Source organism: Sapajus apella, unplaced genomic scaffold (assembly GCF_009761245.1).
Source record: "Sapajus apella isolate SASKATOON/1434 unplaced genomic scaffold, GSC_monkey_1.0 scaffold2, whole genome shotgun sequence".
In the NCBI taxonomy this organism is placed as follows: domain Eukaryota; kingdom Metazoa; phylum Chordata; class Mammalia; order Primates; family Cebidae; genus Sapajus; species Sapajus apella.
Window position 1 is genome coordinate 28,616,620 of NW_022436942.1, and position 17,749 is coordinate 28,634,368.

The following is a 17,749-nucleotide window of genomic DNA, read 5'->3' on the forward strand; positions in this document are numbered from 1 at the left end:
CTGGCTTACTGCTCAGAATGCAGATTTGTATTTAATGCCCCTATTTTCATTAGGACATTGTCCCCTGTCTTTAGTCATGTCTTGGGTCCCAACTCCAGAGTCTCTGGTTCATCCTCTCCAATGAGTAATCTCCTCATCCTTCTTCATCTAGGGTTGGGAAGAGGCAGGAACCTGGTTTCCTGGCCCCGGGGAGAAAATCTGGGGCTTAACTGTTCCATATGCAGATTTCCAACTTGGCTTCCTGTTTATAGCACTGTTGTGCAATCCTGCCTTCAGAATTACCTAGTTTTTTCTAGGGCACGAGCTAGTTTGCTTTGTATTGATTTCCTTTTTGGCAGACACTCAGGCGTCAGCTTTCTCCATTATCCTAATTTAGTTACTACTCAACCACTCTGTATTATGAACTTTTATTGACATTTCTCATCTATTATCATATCTTCTGCATTTTCTTTGGCCTTGTTGGTTTATATCTTTTAAAACTCCTTTTATTGATACTTTAATGGAATTTGGAAAGGGAACAGAAATAAGCCTGTGTCCCTAACCCACCACTTTCAACAGAGGGCCTAGTGGCTTATGCTTGTAATCCTAGCACTTTGGGAGGCCAAGGCAGGAGGATTGCTTGAGCCTAGAAGTTCAACATCAGTCTTGGCAACAAAGTGAGACCCTGTCTTTACAAAAAATGAAAAATTAGCTCTGTGTAGTGGTACATGCCTGTAGTCCTAGCTACTCAGGAGGCTGAGGTGGGAGGATCACCTGAGCCTGGGAATTCAAGGCTGCAGTAAGACATGATTGCACTGCTTCACTCCAGTCTGGACAATAGAGTGAGACCCTGTGATATAGTTTGGTTATTTGTCCACACCCAAATTGCATGGTTTTTTAAAAAATATATTTTATTGTACTTTAGGTTCAGGGGTACATGTGCAGAACATGCAGGATTGTTGAATAGGTACATACATGGCAATGTAGTTTGCTGCCTCCATCCCCGTCACCTGTATCTGGCATTTCTCCCCATGTTATCCCTCCCCAACTCCCTACCCCCTGCTGTCCCTCCCCTAGTCCCCCGAACAGACCCCAGTGTGTGGTGCTCCCCTCCCTGTGTCCATGTGTTCTCATTGTTCAACAACCGCCTATGAGTGAGAACATGAGGTATTTGATTTTCTGTTATTATGTCAATTTGCTGAGAATGATGGTTTCCAGATGCATCCATGTCCCCACAAAGGACACGAACTCATCATTTTTTATGGCTGCATAGTATTCCATGGTGTATATGTGCCACATTTTCCTTGTCCAGTCTATCGTTGATGGGCATTTTAGTTGGTCCCAGGTCTTTGCTATTGTAAACAGTGCCACAATGATCATACGTGTGCATGTGTCTTTATAATAGAATGATTTATAATCCTTTGGATATATACCCAGTAATGGGATTGCTGGGTCAAATAGAATTTCTATTTCTAGAACCTTGAGGAATCACCACACTGTCTTCCACAATGGTTGGACTAATTTACACTCCCACCAACAGTGTAAAAGCTTTCCTATTTCTCCACATCCTCTCCAGCATCTGCTGTCTCCAGACTTTTTAATGATTGCCATTCTAACTGGCATGAGATGGTATCTCAGTGTGGTTTTGATTTGCATTTCTCTAATGACCCGTGATGATGAGCATTTTTTCATGTTTGTTTGCCTCATATATGTCTTCTTTTGAAAAGTGTCTGTTCATGTCCTTTGCCCACTTTTGAACGGGTTTGTTTGTTTGTTTCTTGTAAGTCTGTTTTAGTTCTTTGTAGATTCAAGATATTAACCCTTTGTCAGATGGGTAAATTGCAAAAATTTTTTCTCATTCTGTTGGTTGCCAGTTCAATCTAATGATTGTTTATTTTGCTGTGCAGAAGCTCTGGAGTTTAATTTGGTTCCATTTGTCTATTTTGGCTTTTGTTGCCAATGCTTTTGATGTTTTAGTCATGAAGTCCCTGCCTATGCCTATGTCCTGAATGGTATTGCCTAGGTTTTCTTCTAGGGTTTTTATGGTGTTAGTTCTTATGTTTAAGTCTTTAATCCATCTGGAGTTAATTTTAGTGTAAGGTGTCAGGAAGGGGTCCAGTTTCTGCTTTCTTCCCATGGCTAGCCAGTTTTCCCAACACCATTTTTATTAAACAGGGAATCCTTTCCCCATTGCTTTTGTCAGGTTTGTCAAAGATCAGATGGTTGTAGATGTGTGGCGTTGTCTCTGAGGCCTCTGTTGTGTTCCATTGGTCTATATCTTTGTTTTGGTATCAGTGCCATGCTGTTTTGATTACTGTAGGCTTGTAGTATAGTTTGAAGTCAGGTAGTGTGATGCTTCCAGCTTTGTTCTTTTTGCTTAGAATTGACTTGGCTATGTGGGCTCTCTTTTGGTTCCATATGAAGTTTAAGGTGTTTTTTTCCAGTTCTGTGAAGAGGGTCATATTTAGCTTGATGGGGATAGCATTGAATCTATAAATTAGTTTGTGTAGTATGGTCATTTTCACAATATTGATTCTTCCTAACCACGAGCATGGAATGTTTCTCCATCTGTTTGTTTACTCTCTTATTTCCTTGAGCAGTGGTTTGTAGTTCTCCTTGAAGAGGTCCTTTACATCCTTCGATAGTTGTATTCCTAGGTATTTTATTCTCTTTGTAGCAATTGTGAATGGGAGTTTGGTTTTCATTTGGCTCTCTTTAAGTTTGTTATTGGTGTGTAGGAATGCTTGTGATTTTTGCACATTGATTTTGTATCCTGAAATTTTGCTGAAGTTGCTAATCAGTTTCAGGAGATTTGGAGCAGAGATGATGGGGTCTTCTAAATATATAAACATGTCATCTGCAAATAGAGACAATTTGACTTCCTCCTTTCCTAATTGAATACCCTTCATTTCTTTTCCTTGCCTTATTACTCTGGATAGAACTTCCAATGCTATATTGAATAGGAGTGGTGAGAGAGGGCATCCTTGTCTAGTGCCAGATTTCAGAGGGAATGCTTCCAGTTGTTGCCCATTCAGTATGATATTGGCTGTGGGTTTGTCGTAAATAGCTTTTATTATTTTAAGATACATTCTGTCAATACCTAGTTTATTGAGAGTTTTTAGCATAAACGGCTGTTGAATTTTGTCAAAGGACTTCTCTGCATCTATTGAGATAACCATGTGGTTTTTGTCTGGTTCTGTTTATGTGGTGAATTACATTTATACACTTTGGTATGTTGAGCCAGCCTTGCGTCCCTGGGATGAAGCCTACTTGATCATGGTGGATAAGCTTTTTGATGTGCTGTTGCAATCAGTTTGCCAGTATTTTATTGAAGATTTTTGCATCTGTGTTCATCATGGATATTGGCCTGAAGTTTTCTTTTCTTGTTGAGTCTCTGCTGGGTTTTGGTATCAGGATGATGTTGGTCTCATAAAATGATTTGGAAACGACTCCCTCTTTTTGGATTGTTTGGAATAGTTTCAGAAGGAGTGGTACCAGCTCCTCTTTGTATGTCTGGTAGAATTTGGCTGTGAACCCAACTGGACCTGGGCTTTTTTTAGTTGGTAGGCTATTAATTGCTGCCTCAACTTCAGCCCTTGTTATTCGTCTATTCAGGGTTTTGACTTCTTCATGGTTTAGGCTTGGGAGGGTGCAAGTGTCCAGGAATTTATCTATTTCTTCCAAGGTTACTGTTTTATGTGCATACAATTGTTTATAGTAATCTCTGGTGGTAGTTTGTATTTCTGTGGAATCAGTGGTGATATCCCCTTTATCGTTTTTTATTGCATCTATTTGATTCTTCTCCTTTTCTATTAATCTGGCTGGCAGTCCGTCTATTTTGTTGATATTTTCAAAAACCAGCTCCTGGATTTATTGATTTTTTAAGGGTTTTTTTGTGTCTTTATCTCCTTCAGTTCTGCTCTAATCTTAGTTATTTCTTGTTTTCTGCTAGCTTTTGAGGTTTTTTTTGATCTGGCTCCTCCAGCTCTTTCAATTTTGATGATAGGGTGTCAATTTTAGATCTTTCCTTGCTTCTCATATGGGCATTTAGTGCTGTAAATTTTTCTCTAGACACTGCTTTAAATATGTACCAGAGATTCTGGTATGTTGTGACTTCATTCTTGTTGGTTTTGAAGAACATCTTTATTTCTCCCTTCCTTTCATTGTTTATTCAGTCAACATTCAAGAGCCAGTTGTTCAGTTTCCATGAAGTTGTGGAGTTCTGAGTTAATTTCTTAATCCTGAGTTCTAATTTGATAGCACTGTGATCTGAGAGGCTGTTTGTTATGATTTCCATTCTTTTGCATTTGTTTAGGAGTGATTTACTTCCAATTATGTGATGAATTTTAGAGAGTAGGTATGATGTGGTGCTGTGAAGAATGTATATTCTGTGGATTTGGGGTGGAGAGTTCTGTAAATGTCTATTAGGTTTGCTTGGTCCAGATCTGAGTTCAAGTCCTGGATATCCTTGTTAATTTTCTTTCTCGTTGATCTGTCTAATATTGACAGTGGAGTGTTAAAGTCTCCCACTATTATTGTGTGGAAGTCTAAGTTAAGAACTTGCTTTATGTATCTGGGTGGTCGTGTATTGGGTGTGTGTATATTTAGGATCTTTAGCTATTCTTGTTGCATGGATCCTTTTGCCATTATGTAATGCCCTTCTTTGTCTTTTTTAATCTTTGTTGTTTAAGGTCTATTTTATCAGAGACTAGAATTGCAACTCCTGCTTTTTTTATTTTTCTCTCCATTTGCTTGGTAAATCTTCCAACATCCCTTTATTTTGAACCTATGTGTGTCCTTGCACATGAGATGGGTGTCCTGGATACAGCACACCAATGGGTTTTGACTTTTTATCCAATTTGCCAGTCTGTGTCTTTTGATTGGGGCATTTAGCCCATTTACATTTAAGGTTAATATTGTTATGTGTCAATTTGATCCTGCCATTTTGATGCTAGCTGGTTGTTTTGCCCATTAGTTGATGCAGTTTCTTCATTGTGTCGATGCTCTTTACCATTTGGTACATTTTTGGAGTGGCTGGTACTGGTTTTCCTTTCTGTGTTTAGTGCTTCTTTCAGGAACTCTTGTAAGGCAGGCCTGGTGGTGATGAAATCTCTGAGCCATTGCTTGTTCGTAAAGGATTTTATTTGTCCTTCACTTATGAAGCTTAGTTTGGCTGGATATGAAATTCCAGGTTGAAAGTTCTTTTCTTTAAGGATGTTGAATATTGGCCCCCACTATCTTCTGGCTTGTAGGATTTCTGTTGAGAGATCTGCTGTGAGTCTGATGGGCTTCCCTTTGTGGGTAACTTGACCTTTCTGTCTGGCTGCCCTTGGCATTTTTTCCTTCATTTCAACCCTGGTGAATCTGACTATTATGTGCCTTGGTGTTGCTCTTCTTGAGGAATATCTTTGAGGTGTTCTCTGCATTTCTTGGACTTGAATATTGGCCTGCATTGCAAGGTTGGGGAAGTTCTCCTGGAAAAAATCTGAAGAGTGCTTTCCATTTGGATTAATTCTCTCCATCACATTCTATCAAACGTAGATTAGATCTTTTCACATAATCCCATATTTCTTGGAGGCTTTGTTCATTTTTTTTTTACTCTTTTTTCTCTAATCTTGCCTTCTCGTTTTATTTCATTGAGTTGATCTTCAATCTCTGATAGCCATTCTTCTGCTTGGTTGATTCAGCTATTGAAACTTGTGTATGCTTTGTGAAGTTCTCATGTTGTGTTTTTCCGCTCCATCAATTCATTTATATTCTTCTTTAAGCTGTTTATTCTCATTAGCATTTCATCAAACCGTTTTTCAATGTTCTTATTTTCTTTGCATTGGATTAGAGCATGTTCTTTTACCTCAGAGAAGTTTGTTATTACCTACTTTCTGAAGCCTATTTCAGTCAATTCATCAGACTTATTCTCCATCCAGCCTTGTTCCCTTGCTGGTGAGGAATTGTGATCCCTTGGAGGAGGAGAGGCATTCTGGTTTTGGGTGTTTTCATACTTTTTGCACTGATTTCTTCCCATCTTTGTGGATTTATCTACCGGTAGTCTTTGTAGTTGCTGACTTTCAGATGGGGTCTCTGAGTGGATGTCCTTTTTGTTGATGATCAATTTATTTCTTTCTGTTTTTTAGTTTTCCATCTAGAAGTCAGGACCCTCTGCTATAGGACTGCTGGAGGTCCACTCTAGATGCTGCTTGCCTGGGGATCACCTGTGGTGTCTGCAGAACACTAAGGGTTGCTGCCAGATTCTTCTTCTGTTGTCTTTGTCCCAGAAGGATACCCACTAGATGTCAGCCTGAAGTCTCCTTATGAGATGTCTCTTTGGATATATGGGGGTCAGGGAGCTGCTTGAGGAGACTGTCTATCCTTTATAGGAGCTCAAGTGCTGAGCTGTGAGCTCCGTTCTTCCATTCAGAGCTGCTGGGCAGGTTTAAGTCTGCTGCAGCGGAACTCATAACCGCCTTTTTTTCACAGGCGCTCTGTCCTGGGAAGGTGGGGCTTTATTTATAAGTTTCTGACATGCTACTGCCTTTTTTCAGAGATGCCCTGCTCAGCAATGAGGTTGTCTAGTCACAGTCTGCCAGCAGAGGTGTTGCTGAGCTGCCATGGGCTCTGCCCAGCTGCTGTGTGAATTTCCTTGTGGTTTTGTTTATAGAGGTATAGTTAGAACTGCCTCAGTAATGGCAGTCTATCTCAATAATGGTGGACTGTCTCTGTAATGGTGAACTGTCTTGGTAAGGGCAGATTGCCTCGGTAATGGGGGACTGCCTCGGTAATGACAGACTGTCTCAGTAGTGGTGGAATGCCTTGGCAATATTGGACGCCCTTCCCCCCACAGAGCTGGATCATCCTGAGTTCAGCTGTGCTTGCTGTGAAACTCTCAATCCAGAGCGTTTCAGATTGTTGGTCTTTGTGGGGGTGGGACCCGCCGAGCCAAATCACCTGGCTCCCTGTTTCAGCCCCCTTTTTTTCAGTTGAATGGGCAACTCTGTCTCCCAGGTGTTCCAGGCGCCAGTTGAAAGAGCTGCCCAGATTTGTGTGAGTTTTTGTGCAGAGACCCGCTGTGCCAGCTGAAACAGCCATGCTGGAGACTCGTGGCGCTTTTCCACCCAGGAATCTCCTGGTCTGTGGGCAGTAAAAACTCATTTGGAAATGTGGTGATTATTCACCCTCTGCGTTCTCAGTGGGAACTGCACTCCAGAGCTGTTCCTATTTGGCCAAATCATCTGACCAAATTGCATGTTGAATTGTAATCCCCATTGTCAGAGGTGGGGCCTGGTGGGAAGTGTTTGGGTCATCGGGGCAGATCCCTCGTGGCTTGGTGCTGTCCTGGTTATAGTGAGTTCTCACAAGGTCTGATTGTTGTAAAGTGTGGCCCCCCCCACCCCTCGAAATACCTGTTCCTCCTTCACCTTCCTCCATAATTGTAAGCTTCCTGAGGCCTCTCCAGAAGCAGATGCCAATGCCATGCTTCCCAAACAGCCTGCAGAACAATGAGCCAGTTAAACCTCTTTTTTTTTTATAAATTACCCAGTCTCAGGTATTTCTTTATAGCAATACAAGAATGGCCTAACAGAGCCAGGTACAGTGGCTCATGCCTGTAATCCAAGCACTTTGGGAGGCTGAGGTAGGAGGATTAAGACCAGCCTGGACAACATAGCAGGACTCTGTTTCTACTAAAAATAAGAAAAAATTGGCCAGTGTCATGGCACATGCCTGTGGTCCCAGCTACTTGCCTGTGGTCCCAGCTACTTGGGAGGCTGAGGCAGGAGGATTGCTTGAGCCCAGGAGTTCACATTGCAGTGTGCCAGGATTGTGCTACTACACTCTAGCCTGGGCAACAGAGCAAGACTGTCTCTACGAAAACAAAACAAAATTGGCCTAACACCCCATCTAAAAACAAAACAAAACAGAGGGCTATAGCACATTCTTTAGAATATCTTAAATTATGGCATATCTTCATCTTTTAATGATGGTTTTAGTTTTGCAGAAAGTCAAAAGTATGAGAAACCCTTAGTCAAATTCCCTTTCCTAGGCCTGAAGCCCCCAACACTCACCATAAATAATTGTTTTTCTTTATCCTGAGAAACAAATAAGCTGAATAAATCATGACTATTGTCCATTGTAATACAACAAAGTAATCTAGGGTCTGTAATTCAATTTTCTTAAAAAGATAAAATGCATACATCATATCAAAAAGAACATGCAGTACGTATAAAATTTCTAAGGAAGAAAAAGAATCTCTGCCCTCAAATCATGCTTACTTGCTATTTTATTTTTAAATAGATTGCTCATTAAACCTACCTCAAATGGAATGATAGGATTGTAAATGGATGTTAAAACTGCCCTTAACTTCTTCCCCAGGGGAGATAATTAAGGGGATCAAAACACTTCTTCCTTTTGTAGTAGTCACATGATAACATGCTATCACTTGGCTCAGGTTGACAAGCAAGTATTTGCTTGTTCCACTCCCAAGAAACTATGAGGTTATAATTCTTCAAATATTTGAAAAGAGAAATTAATCTTATCAGCATGAGGCTGAAACCGGCATATGTAATAACTGACCGTTCTTTAGTATTGAATTGGGAACGGTATAAAGGGAACCAAAGACTAACTCGTTTTTCTCCTTTTTTTCTTTTTTTTTTTTTTTGAGACACAATCTCACTCTAATTGCCCAGGCTAGAGTGCAGTGGTGTGATGTCAGCTATGTAGCCTCGACCTCCCGGGTTCAAATGATCCTCTGACCCTCAATCTCCCGAGTAGCTGGGACTACAAGCACAATTCTTTTTGTTGTTGATGGTGGTATTTTTAGTAGAGATAGGGTTTTGCCATGTTACCCAGGCTGGTCTCCAATTCCGGATCTCAAGCAATCCTCCTGCCTTGGCCTCCCATAGTGCTGGAATTACAGGCATGTACCATCACACCCAGAAAGACTAACTCTTTTAACTGGTTTCTGTCTCTTTGGGTTCCCAAAATCTGTCTCACTATTTATTATTATTATTAATATTGTTATTGTTATTATTATTTGAGATGAAGTCTCACTCTGTTGCCCAGGCTAGAGTGCAGTGGCACCATCTCGGCTCACTGCAGCCTCTGACCTCTGGGTTCCAGTGATACTCCTGCCTCAGCCTCCTGGGTAGCTGGGATTACAGGCATATGCCACCACACCAGGCTCCTTTTTGTATTTTTAGTAGAGACAGGGTTTTGCATGTTGGCTAGGCTTGACTCAAACTCCTGACCTCAAGTTATCCACCTGCCTTGGCCTCCCAAAGTGCTGGGATTACAGGTGTGAGCCACCACGGCTGGCCAATTTTTTTTTTTTTTTGAACAGAGTCTTCCTCTGTTACCCAGGCTAGAGTGTAATGGGGTGATCTCAGCTCACTACAACCTCTGCCTCCTGGGTCCAAGTGATTCTCCTGCCTCAGCCTCCTGAGTAGCTGGGATTATAGGCATGCTCCACCATGCCCAGCTAATTTTGCATTTTTAGTAGAGATGGGGTTTCACTAGGTAGGCCAGTCTGGTCTCAAACTCCTGACCTCAAATGATCCACCTGTCTCAGCCTCCCAAAGTGCTGGGATTATCGGCATGAGCCACTGCACCCGGCCCTATTTATTATTGAAAAATCAAAATTAGGACTAGCCTGAAAAATGAGATCATTCTTGATTTTGACAGGGTCCTTGAACTGTCATTTAAAACCAAATCTGGTAATCTTTAGAGGCCACTGTGAAAAATAAAGGTAACTACAAAGTGATGACATTTTGTGTGGCTCAGAATCTGCCTTCATAGGCAGATCCAGAAGCACAGTTCTTTTTGAGTTCTGGTAGCAGTGTTTTAATACTGTGCACAGCCTCGTGAGATTGCTATTTTTAAAGGTTGCATTTAGTTGGATATATGTGTTTGGGTAGGTCTGATTTTTAAAATGCTATTGCTTTCTAATGACCCCTTATGTTCTAACATGGAAATGGGAAGCAAAGTGTTGTGAAGTTGGTAAAGTTATTCACATGAGCCTTATTTATAATAGTAAAACACTGATTTATAATAATAAAAAATGTACTATAGTAACAAAAAGAGTCTGAAGTAAGAAACTAGCTGAGCAACATGGTGTCACACTATACACCCATTAAGACAACAGGTACATGTGTCATGTTCATTTTGCGGAAAATTATATGTAAAATAATTTTAGGTAAAAAAGATAAATATAAAATAGTGAATGCATACAAAGCAATTTCACGAAACTGAATGTTAGTCAGAAATCACAGCTCGTTTTAAGCTGTACAAAAGAGTCATTGTTTTTTTTCTTTATAGTTGCTCAAATTCATAATAAAACAGAAGGAAGTTCCTGTCCTGGAAACAGTGCTATACCCAATTCTTCCAGAGCCAGTACTTTAAACAATGTCATTTTATTATTTTCCTGTAGATTAATTCTTAGGAAATCAGCTTATCTCTCTTCAAGCATTAAAAAATCTCATTAGAGTTAGTGGATCAATACACAGTTCCTGTTTTCCCCACAGCTGAAAGGGTGGAGCCCTCAAACCACAAGGTGAAGAAGGAAATTAAAAGACGTTATATACTGGAGCCTGCTCACCCTGGTCAGCCTAGCTGTCTGACTTACCAGTCAACATGAAGGTTCTCATTATTCTGGGGCTTGTTCTCCTTTCTGTCATGGTCCATGGCAAGGTCTTCGAAAGGTGTGAGTTGGCCAGAACTCTGAAAAGGCTTGGAATGGATGGCTACAGGGGAATCAGCCTAGCAAACTGTAAGTCTATTCTCCATACTTCCAGCGAATTAGCCATGTATGGAACAGACACTAGGAGAGAAGGAATATGAAGGGGCTTTGAGTGAATAGATGTTTTTATTTCTTCATGGGTTTGTATACTTACAATGGCTAAAAACATCAGTTTGGTTCTTTATAATCAGACATACCAGATAAAGGAATGAGGGCATGGCAGGGGAAAACTCCATTTTAGGTAAAACAGGACCTGTTGTACTGTTCTAGTGTTAGGAAGTTTGCTGGGTGCCTGAGATTTAATGGCACATGTAAGCTGATTGAAAGATACATTTGAGGACCTGGCCAAACTCTCTCAAGTCCTTGGTACATGACTCCAGTTATTTCCCATTTCGAACTTGGGCTCTGAGAACCTAGAGTGAAGCAGTATTTTTCTTTTCTTCAATTCCTCTGCCATGACGTGGGATTTTTTTTTTTTTAAGACAGTCGCCTGTGGTCCAGGCTGGAGTGCATTGGCATGATCTCAGCTCACTGCAACCTCTGCCTTCTGGGCTCAAGTGATTCTGGTGCTTCAGTCTCTCAAGCAGCTGAGGCTACAGGCGTGCGCCACCACACCTGACTAATTTTTTTGTATTTTCGGTAGAGATGGGATTTCACCATGTTGGCCAGGATGGTCTTGAATCCTGGCTCCAAATGATCTGCCCATCTCAGCCTCCCAAAGTGCTGGGATTACAGGTATGAACCACTGCGCCCGGCTGACATAGGATTTTTAACAGTGAAGTTTTTAAAGAATATATTGAATTCCTCACAAGGGCAGGAGGAACCTATTTCCCTTCAGTCACTCTTTATATAGGATCCATGAAACTCAGCAGGAAATGTTCTATTATTTTTACCTATTCTACTTGATTAACTATCTTTCATTTTCTTCCACACAATTCAAGATGTGCCATGAGGAAAAGTTATTTTACAGTTTAGTCCATAGTTGTCAATGTGATCTCTATACTTTTCAGATTTAATTCATACATTTCCCCTCAATAGCTATTTCTGAATGAATGAGTAAAGAGATGAAATCACAGAATAGTCTTGTTTTCAAGATTCTAACTTGATATCCAAATTCACCTTTAGATATTATAAGAAAATTTCTGTCAGAAAGTCCTTATGTTTTTCTGATTTAAAAAAGCATGTTTCCATCAGCCTACCTATCTGTTATGAATTTACAAAATCCACTCAACAGCGCTGTTGATTTTTCTGTTCTTGGCTAAATGTTGCCCGAGGGATGGAAGCAGGGGAAGGGTAAAAGCAATGGAAGAAACATGTATTTTAATATTTTTGAAAGTATGTTATATTGTTAATTAGTGTTACAAGATGATTTGCATTACAAAAGGATTCTCTTACAAGTCCCTTAACACTAACGTGTTGCGATATTTTATAAGTTAAGTAAATCTTTATACTTATAAAGCAAGTCAGTAAAATAGAAGTAGCTAAATAGAACTGATTTCACTATAGAGTATAAGTCACTTAGTGTTGCTGTTTATTACTAAAAATAAGTTCTTTTCAGGGATGTGTTTGGCCAAATGGGAAAGTGATTATAACACACGTGCTACAAACTACAATCCTGGAGACCAAAGCACTGATTATGGGATATTTCAGATCAATAGCCGCTATTGGTGTAATAACGGCAGAACCCCAGGAGCAGTTAATGCCTGTCATATATCCTGCAATGGTAAGACAAGCTAATATTTGACCAATCTCATTATACTTACAAGAATTGAGATTCAATGCAAATGAAAAAGACTTGAAGGGTTCATGAAGGACTTAGAAAAACCACCTAACTTCCAGAAAGTCATTATGATTTTCCTCATAATTCCCTAAGAAATTAAAGAACTAGTATTATAAAAGGCTGGAGTTTTTTAATATACAAAAGTTTCTGGAATGACCTATTAATTTACTGTCAATGGCCTCACTCATGCTTTGTCCAGAATGATGCCATTCCTCCTGCTTACTTTGGGGAAGTTTAGGGATAATTTAGTTGTGTGGTCTTTTTTTTAATTGTTTTGCTTTTTATTATGAAATGTTCTAAATATACAGAAAATCGGGGACATTAGTATAATAAACAGCCATATGCCTGTTACGCACTTTAACAGGTGTCAACATTTTGCTTCTTCTATGTCTTTTTTTTTTTTTTTTTTTTTTTTGCTGAGAGTGTTTTGTATTGCTTTGAGACAGGGTCTCACTGTGCCCCAGGCTGTAGTGCAGTGGCACCATCACAGCTCACTGCAGCCTCAAGTGATCCTCCCATCTCAGCCTCCCAAGTAGCTGGGACTACAGGGACACACCATGATGCCTGGCTAATTTTTAAAATTTTTTGTAGAGGCAAATTCTGTGTTGCTCAGGCTGGTCTTAAACTCCTGAGCTCAAGCAATCTTCCCATCTCAGCCTCTTTAAGTGCTGGGATTACAGGCATGAGCCATTGTATCTGGCTACTGCTGAGACTTTTAAGTGAATTAGGAACATTATGACATTCCATTTCTAAATTCTTTAGTTTGCATCTTCAAAAAATACAGTTCCTGTAGAATCATTTTGGTAGATGAAAATTAACTTAAGGATTTATTTATTTGGGGTGAAACAAATATTTTATTAAACTAATAGAAATAACGTGGAATCTTCAGTGCAAAAAATATTGCAGAAATCTTGCAAAGTTGATATTATTACATTTTTAAACATTAAAATTCCCAATAAAGAACATTAATCTTGTTATTTTTAAAATCCAGTTAATTTAAAAAACATTTCGTATTATATAATAATCTTTGTTATTAAATAAAAATTAGAAAATACAAAGAAGAAAAATAAAACCTATTATCTAACTACCCAGAGGTTTATAACCATGGGCTAATTCTGGTATATATTCTTCCAGAACGTATATCAGTCATGTATATGAACGTTAAGTTATATCATACACATATTTACCCACATATAAACATGCAAGTAATGTGTGGTTTTGCAAAAATTAAATTGTATTACACATACTGGTATACAATTTGCTTATCACACAAAATTATTTGCATGTCAGCAAATATGAATCAATTTTTAACTATCTTTTGCTCCATTTTCCAGATAAGGAAAAAAATACAAATCTGTATTATTATTTTAAAAGAATGGCTAGAATTCTAATACGTATATGAATATTTATAATTTATTGATCCAACTCTTTCTATTGAGTACTTTGTTTCCATTTTTCCCTCTTATAAATTGCTATGAAGAGCTTTGTGCATACATCTTTGGGTGCATTTTTTATTTATTTTGGATAAATTTTCAATAATAGAACTGCCAAGTAAAATATCACCAGTTGTTTTCTTTTTTTACAGTGTCTAGGACAAAGAGAATCTTTAATCATTTTGTTAATACTTCCAGAGCTTCCAATGACTTTGGTAAATGAGGAAAACAATGCTTCATTTCATGCTAAATGAGAGAGAATGAAGGGAAAGTTTTCCCCAACAATCACACATGCATGGACTAACAGAAAATAATATCTTAGCATTCTTTCCACAGCCTAACAGAATAAAGCTGGCTAAACATAAAATTAAAATGAAGTATCTATTAAAGTTATTTTCATTTCCTACCACCTGTCTTTCAGCTTTGCTGCAAGATGACATCACTGAAGCTGTGGCCTGTGCAAAGAGGGTTGTCCGTGATCCACAAGGCATTAGAGCATGGTATGTTTTAAGTGTTAAATGGGAAAACTATTTTACTCTACTGTTGATATATACAATGGGAGCAGATTTTCAAAGACTGAAGTATGCTAATGACACCTGAAAATTGCAGCTTTTGGCTTATGCTAAGTAACATATTACCTACATCCTTGAAGAAACAATCTACTTTAACTGATTCAGAATTTTACTTTTTTACTTTTCAATTTATTTTAGGGGACTTCTAGAGTTTTAAGATTCTTCACACTCTACCAGTTCCTTGTCATGTCTTGAAATTCTTTTTAGAATAAGTAAATGTGGGCAGAGCATAGTGGTTCACGCCTGTAATCCCAGCACTTTGGGAGGCCAAGGCAGGTGAATCACCTGAGTTTGAGACCAGCCTGGCTAACATGGCAAAATCCCATCTCTACTAAAAATACAAAAAATTAGCTGGGTATGGTGGTGGGTGTCTGTAATCCCAGCTACTCGGGAGGCTGAGAGGGAGAATTGCTTGAACCTGAGAAGGGAAGGTTGCAGAGATTGTGCCATTGCACTCCAGCCTGGGCAACAGAGTGAGACTCTGTCTCCAAAAAAAAAAAAAAAAGAGAGAGAGAATAAGTAAGTGTGGAATTTACTTTGCAGTTGCTGCTGTATAATGCACATTACTCACCCTTTATGTTCAGCATTCTATACTCTACTGGGAGATTTAGGGAGGAGTGAAATACTTCGTATACACAGCTTCATTTAATAAATAGCAATAGCTGGGTCTATTTTGGCATTTTATCTATTGGCAAAATATTTTGTTTCCCCAAGGTGTATGAAGTATGTATATTACAGTGAAGATATGTGTTAACCTTTCACCATTTGCTTCATCTTTTTCTACAGGGTGGCATGGAAAGCTCATTGTCAAAACAGAGATGTCAGTCAGTATGTTCAAGGTTGTGGAGTATAACTGCAGAATTTTCCTTCTTCAGCTCATTTTTGTCTCTTTCCCACATTAAGGGAGTAGTAATTACGTGAAAGTTCACACTACCATTATTTCCCCTTCAAACAAATAATAATTTTACAGAAGCAGGAGCAAAATATGGCCTTTCTTCTAAGAGACGTAATGTTCACTAATGTGGTTATTATTTTATATTAAGACTACAGCATTTTTCAGTTTGCAAGCAGAGCTTGTACTGGTGAAAATGTATCTAAAACCTTGGTTGTCAAATACATCTCCAGTACATTGTTTTTATCAAGAAATAACCCAGACTTAATCTCAAGTGATACAAGTATACTCAGTGTTAAGTAAAATATAACAAAAGGTTATCTTAAATTAATCTTAGGCAAAATACCAGCTGTATAGGCATCTGTTCAGTCATCTCCAAAAACAGTAAAAATAACCACTTTTTGTTGGGCAATATGAAATTTTTAAAGGGGTAGGTGGAATACCAAATGCTAGAAACAGACTGCCTGAATTCAGAATTTTGTTTTCATAAAGTGTGTTCCTTTCTAAATTTCTGTCCCTTAATTTGATTAATTTCATTCATGTATTATGATTAAATCTGAGGCAGGTGAGCTTACAAGAATTGAAATAGTTACTAATTAATCACAAATGTGAAATTATGCATGATGTAAAAAATACAAACATTCTCATTAAAGGCTTTGCAACACATACCATGTCTGTTTTTATTTAGATTCCTATAGTGTCTCTAAAGAAAAAAAGACATATATTTGAAAAAATATGATTTGGTGCTCTTAATATCTCTCTTATATCCTCACTCAAATAGTTGGATATTGCTGGAGAAAAATCCACAAGCATGCTGACAGGTGTCACTTTAAATTCATAACCATAAATCTCAAATGAGCCCTCAAGTCTGCCTGGCCATTTTAGTTATTTCTCTGCAGTCCTTCCATTTTTGTGTCTCCAGTCTCCAAAATGACTGTTACTATTTTACTTTTCCTCTTCTCTCTTCAAAGCCCAAACACACACATTCAGCCCCCTCCTCTGCCCCCTCATCCTCCACCCTTCTCTGCTCTCAGCAGATAACCTGGCATCATATTACACTTATAAAACAAAAGCAACTTCATAAAAAATTTTCCCCTCCACATCACCAAAACAAAAGTCATACCTTCCCATAGCCCATCCTTCCTTCCTTCCCTCCTATTACCAGGATGAAGAGCCTCTCTTCCTGCCAACAGCACTGACTCCACATGTAGTTTCCCTCCCGTCCCTGTCACTACTCTGAGTTAGGCTGTTTCCTGGATCCCTCATTTGTTCCTCTTTGCTGGATCACCTCCACCATTCTACAGTCTGTCCTAGTAACCTCCCATCTTACAACAAATATTCCACTGACCCTACATAATCCTCCGACTGCAACCCCATTCTTTGCTCCCTTTACAGCAAGACTTCTGGGGAAGGATGTCTGTACTCACCAACTCCATGATCTGACCCCCCATTGTCTTTTCTCTCTAATCTGGCTTCCATCCTCACTCAGCTGAAACTGCTCCTCCAGGATTTCTCCCATGACTCCTCAGTGCTAATTCCAGTGATCATCATGTTCATCTCAGCAGCATTTGACAAAGTGAGTCACTTCATACTTTCAGCAATTTTTTCTCCCTTGGCTTTTCCTCATTTATGTCCTACCTCACTGACTGTTGTTTCTCTGTCCTTTTTGCTCGCTCCTTCTCTGCTATTTAATTTCTAAATGTGGGAGTGCCTCAGGGCTCAGCCTATAATGATTCTATATACTACATATTTTACTTGTTTGTCTCTTCTCATCAAAACATAACTTCCGAAATGACAGAGGTTTTCCCACTTTTTAAAAAGCATTGAAATAATCTCAATCTTTCTAAAAATTTAAAAGTATTGTACGAAGGTCTTCTATTTTTCTGAACTGTTTGAGAGTAAATTGCCAGCATGATACCTAATGGCCCTGACTATATCAGTGTGTAATTCCTACAAAGACATTCTTCTACATAACCTCGAAACAATTATCCAAATTAGTAAATTAACACTGATATGTTACTATCATCTAATCTTCAGATTCTACCCAATTTCATCAATTGTCCCAATAAGTCCTTTGTAACAAAAGCATCTAATTCAGAATAGTGTTGTATTTGGTTGTCATGTTTTTTAAGTCTCTTTCAATCTGAATTGTTTCCTCAGTTGTTTTTTTCTGGATTTTTATGACCTTGACACTTTTGAAGACCAAAGACCAGTTATATTATAGAATGGTCCTCAGGTTTTTCTAGTGTTCTCTTGATTCCATTAGGTTATGCATCTTTGGTGGGAATACCACAGAAGTGATGTTCTTCTCATTGCATCGTTTCAGGTGGCATGCAGTTTTGATTTGCCCCATTGTTGGTGATATTC

The 17,749-nt window shown here is 38.9% G+C and overlaps 1 protein-coding gene across 1 annotated transcript; it reads left to right on the plus strand.

Annotated features, from left to right (window-relative positions):
• Positions 1–10,519: 10,519 nt before the first annotated feature.
• On the plus strand, positions 10,520–16,048 carry LYZ (lysozyme). Its single transcript, XM_032295236.1, has 4 exons — positions 10,520–10,735; positions 12,264–12,428; positions 14,340–14,418; positions 15,277–16,048. Exons 1-4 carry the CDS (start codon positions 10,600–10,602, stop codon positions 15,341–15,343), a joined length of 447 nt encoding a protein of 148 aa, XP_032151127.1. The 5' UTR covers positions 10,520–10,599; the 3' UTR covers positions 15,344–16,048.
• The last annotated feature ends 1,701 nt before the right edge of the window (positions 16,049–17,749 follow it).

Excerpts from the sequence above, each read along its gene's own strand:
- LYZ (XM_032295236.1), top strand. The coding sequence starts at position 10,600 with ATGAAGGTTCTCATTATTCTGGGGCTTGTTCTCCTTTCTGTCATGGTC. Across the intron at positions 10,736-12,263 it reads GGGAATCAGCCTAGCAAACT|GGATGTGTTTGGCCAAATGG; the intron begins GTAAGTCTATTC and ends AGTTCTTTTCAG. Across the intron at positions 12,429-14,339 it reads CTGTCATATATCCTGCAATG|CTTTGCTGCAAGATGACATC; the intron begins GTAAGACAAGCT and ends CCTGTCTTTCAG.